The sequence below is a fragment of the Gossypium raimondii genome, chromosome 13, assembly GCF_025698545.1.
Source record: "Gossypium raimondii isolate GPD5lz chromosome 13, ASM2569854v1, whole genome shotgun sequence".
Classification (NCBI taxonomy): Eukaryota; Viridiplantae; Streptophyta; class Magnoliopsida; order Malvales; family Malvaceae; genus Gossypium; species Gossypium raimondii.
Window position 1 is genome coordinate 16,351,272 of NC_068577.1, and position 4,289 is coordinate 16,355,560.

The 4,289-nt window shown below is 42.4% G+C and overlaps 1 protein-coding gene across 1 annotated transcript; it reads left to right on the forward strand.

Annotated features, from left to right (window-relative positions):
• The first annotated feature begins 3,172 nt into the window (after nucleotides 1-3,172).
• On the forward strand, nucleotides 3,173-3,755 carry LOC128036141 (uncharacterized). Its single transcript, XM_052627024.1, has 2 exons — nucleotides 3,173-3,396; nucleotides 3,452-3,755. The coding sequence occupies exons 1-2, from the start codon at nucleotides 3,173-3,175 to the stop codon at nucleotides 3,753-3,755; spliced, it is 528 nt and encodes a 175-aa protein (XP_052482984.1).
• Nucleotides 3,756-4,289: the final 534 nt, after the last annotated feature.

Genomic DNA, 4,289 nt, shown 5'->3' on the forward strand with positions numbered 1-4,289 from the left:
CGCTCTGAACGCCAGAATCGTGAGAAAGATAGGGGCAGATATAAGAGGGATTTAGAGCCCTCAAGTTTTCTAGAAGGCCTAAAAAGAAGGTCAGGTTTGATGGGCCAGTCTGAGTTGGGGTTCCTGATGCAAAACCATAGTCTTGTGCTGATTATAAGAGACATCATCTGGGTGAGTGCTGGAAAAAGATTGGGGAATGTTTCAGAGGTGGGTCTATAGAACATCAAGTTAAGAATTGTCCTCAGAGGCTTGTTCAGATGCAAGATGCAGGTCAGGGTTTTGTTCAGCTAGCGAGAGGTGGTCAGCAGCCACCGAGAGGCCGTGGGTAGGTTAGAGATGGAAATGGTGTGGGACAAGGTCGTGTAACATTAGGCAGAGGTGTTGGTAATATAAAGGTGAGGCAGCCAGTACTGGTCTATGCTATTCGTCACCGAGAGGATGGTGATGCTCTAGATGTTATAACCAGTACATTCCTAATTCATAATGTACCTTACACTGCTTTAATTGATATAGGGTCTACACATTCTTACGTTGCATGTACTGTGTCTGGCACCTTGGGTATCATGTGTGAGAGTAATGTTAATTAGATGATTGTGTTAAGTCCACTGGGACAATCAGTAAGGGTAGACAAATTGTTCAGAGATGTGCCCCTAGAGGTTCAAGGAGTTATATTTCTAGCGGATTTGATAGACCTACTGTTTGGTGAACTCGACCTAATCTTGGGAATGGATTGGTTGGTTAAATATAGTGCAAGTTTGGATTGTGCTGCCAAGCGAATGGTATTAAAGTGTATTAAGGGTGAGGAGCTGGCTGTGATTGGGGAGCGTAGGGACTTTCTGTTTAATGTGATCTATGCATTAAGGGCCGAAAAACTAGCTCGTAAGGGTTGTAAGGCGTTTCTAGCCTATAGTGGTACATCTGATTCCGAGGGTCCTTCTATTAGAGATATCTAAACTGTTAAGGATTTTTTCTATGTATTTTCTGATGAGCTCCCTGGGTTGCCTCCGAACCACGAAGTTGATTTTGGAATTGAGCTACTGCTAGGAACAGTTCCAGTGTCTATCACTCCTTATAGGATGGCACCGAAGGAGCTGGTGGAATTAAAAGCTCAAATACAAGAACTATTGGATCGAGGATTCATTCAACCTAGCGTGTCTCCATGGGGAGCACCAGTGTTGTTCGTAAAGAAGAAGGATGCGTCCATGCATTTGTGCCTCGACTATCGGTAATTGAATAAACTGACTATTAGGAATGAGTATCCTTTGCCAAGGATAGATGATTTATTTGATCTGTTTCAAGGAGCTTTGATTTTCTCTAAAATAGATCTTTGTTCTTGGTATCATCAACTGAGGATTAAGGAGGCTGATGTGTATAAGACTGCGTTTAGGACTTGTTATAAACATTACGAGTTCCTAGTAATGCCTTTGGGTTGACGAATGTACCGGCAGCCTTCATGGACCTGATGAACCGAGTATTCCAGCCCTACCTGCACCGGTTCATGATAGACGATATTTTGGTGTATTCAAGAACTAAGGATGAGCATGATGTTTATCTCCGAATTGTTTTGCAGATTTTAAGGGAGAAACAACTGTACACTAAGTTTAGCAAGTGTGAGTTCTGGCTACGGAAAGTGACATTTCTGGGTCACGTGGTGTCTGCTGAGGGGATTAGAGTTGATCCTCAAAAAATTGAAGCTGTACTGGAATGGAAACCACCTAAGACTGTATCTGAGATTCAAAGTTTTCTGGGTTTGGTAGGGTATTATAGACATTTTGTTGAGGGGTTTTCCTTGATTGCTACACCTTTGACTAAGTTACTGCGTAAAGGGGTACCGCTTAACTGGACTGATAAGCAGCAAGAAAGTTTTGAGAAATTGAAGAATTTTTTTACTGAGGCCCCTGTTTTGATACAGCCAGAGTCTGGGAAGGAATTCACTGTCTACAGTGATGCATCACACGTTGGTTTGGGTTGTGTGCTGATACAGGAGGGTAAGGTGGTTGCTTATGTGTCTCGTCAACTTAAGCCTCACGAGGTGAATTATCCTACTCATGACTTGGAGTTAGCTGTTGTGGTATTCACACTAAAAATTTGGAGGCACCATTTTTATGGTTAGAAGTATACTATCTACACGGATCAGAAAAGCCTTAAGTATCTATTCACTCAGAAAGAGCTGAATCTTAGGCAGCGAAGATGGATAGAGCTGCTTAAGGATTCTGATTGCTCGATTGAATACCATCCTGGTAAGGCTAACGTGGTAGCTGACGTATTGAGCCATAGGGCTGTATCTAATTTGAGAGCGATGTGCGCTCGTCTCAGCTTGTTTGATGATGGTAGCTTGTTGGCCGAGTTACAAGTTAGATCAGTGTAGAATAAATAGATTAAAGGTAAATAGATGTTAGATGAATCACTGGTTCCTCGTTTTCGACAGGTTAAGAGTGGGGAAACTTCAGATTTTGGGTTGAATAGTAAAGGAGTACTGTGTTTCCGTGGGAGAGTCTGTGTACCGAGGGATAACGATTTGAGGCAATCGATACTGCGAGAGGTGCATAATAGTCCTTATGCTATGCATCTTGGCAGGAGTAAAATGTACCGTGACCTTCGTGAGCTATATTGGTGGCCTGGTCTTAAGCGTGAAGTTACTGATTTTGTGGGTAAGTGTTTAACTTGTCAACAAGTGAAGGCTAAACATCAGTTACCTTCAGGGTTACTTCAGCCAGTTAAAATTCCACTTTGGAAGTGGGAGAGAGTAACCATGGATTTTGTGAGTGGGATGCCTTTAACGCCTACCAAGAAGGATTCGGTATGGGTTATTGTAGATCGATTGACTAAATCTACCCATTTCATACCAGTCCGTACTGATTACTCTTTGTAGAAGTTGGCTAAACTGTATGTGGTCGAGATTGTAAGGCTGCATGGGGTACCAGTTTCCATCATATCAGATAGAGGCCCTCGGTTCATGTCTCGATTTTGGAAGAAGTTACACGAGGCTTTGGGTTCAAGACTGAATTTTAGTACTATGTTTCATCCCCAGACAGATGGTCAATCGGAAAGAGTGATTCAAGTATTGGAGGATATGTTGAGGTGTTGTGTAATGGATTTCTGAGGTAGTTGGGAAGACTATTAGCAGCTAACAGAGTTCGCGTATAATAATAACTACCAGTCCAATATTCAAATGGCTCCGTACGAGGCATTATATGGTTGTAGGTGTCGTACTCCTACCTGTTGGGCTGAGTTGGACGAGCGACGAGTTCTGGGGTCAAAGTTGGTTTCTGTTACTAAAGAGAAGATAAAACTGATTCGAGACCGATTGAAGGAAGCATCTGATAGGCAGAAGTCTTACACAGATCTTAAACGCGAGAGATTTAGTATTCTGTGGGGGACTACATTTTTCTTAAGGTCTCCCATTGGAAAAAAATACTAAGTTTGGACAGAACGGTAAGCTTAACCCTAGGATCATTGAGCCTTGCCGTATACTGAAGCGTGTGGGACCGGTCGCCTATCAACTTGAGTTACGTCCAGAATTAGACTGGATTCACGATGTGTTTTACGTCTCCATGCTGAGGCGTTATCGCTTTGATCCTACACACATAGTGTCAGTCGAGGAGATCGAGGTTAGGCCAGATCTAACCTTCGAGGAGGGGCCAGTACAGAGATTGGACCATGAGGTTAAAGTACTGAGGAAGAAATCTATTCCATTAGTCAAAGTGCTTTGGTATAATCACAGTTCAGAAGAGGCTACGTGGGAACTTGAATAGGTGATGCGACAGCAATACCCTCATCTTTCCTAAGAAGGTAAATTTCGAGGCCAAGATTTCGTTAAAGGGGGTAGAGTTAAAACACCCCTAAAATCTAAGTCGTTAATTTTTGCCTGATTTGATATAAATTGCTTGTTTGCTTTATTGGCTAACTAATTTGGGTGTGCATGGGAGTGTTTGAGAAGCCTAGGTTCAAGTCTTGGATTTTGCAAAATTTTTAGTTTTTCCTTTAAATGAATTTGGGCGCTGGTATATAGGCTTTATAAATATTAGTATTTGCTATATGACACAAAAAGAGCTTGTGGTCTGGTGGCAAGGTGGCATGTTGTGTGATTGTGAGGTCTGAGGTTCAAGTCCTGGGCTGTGCAAGGGAGTTATTATTTTGCTGCTTGAGCTGTGTAGGTAGTGGTGTTGGACTGAAACACAGTTGTGGGGATTTTGAATGGATTTTGAATGGAGTTGTTGGGGGAATTGAGGAGTTATGGGTGAAGAGATTCAATGAGGGATAAAGGGAGTGATTTTAGGAGAAAATCA

Coding starts and splice junctions, on each gene's coding strand:
- LOC128036141 (XM_052627024.1), top strand. CDS start 3,173: ATGGCTCCGTACGAGGCATTATATGGTTGTAGGTGTCGTACTCCTACC. Junction 3,397..3,451: donor GGGACTACATTTTTCTTAAG/GTCTCCCATTGG, acceptor GCTTAACCCTAG/GATCATTGAGCCTTGCCGTA.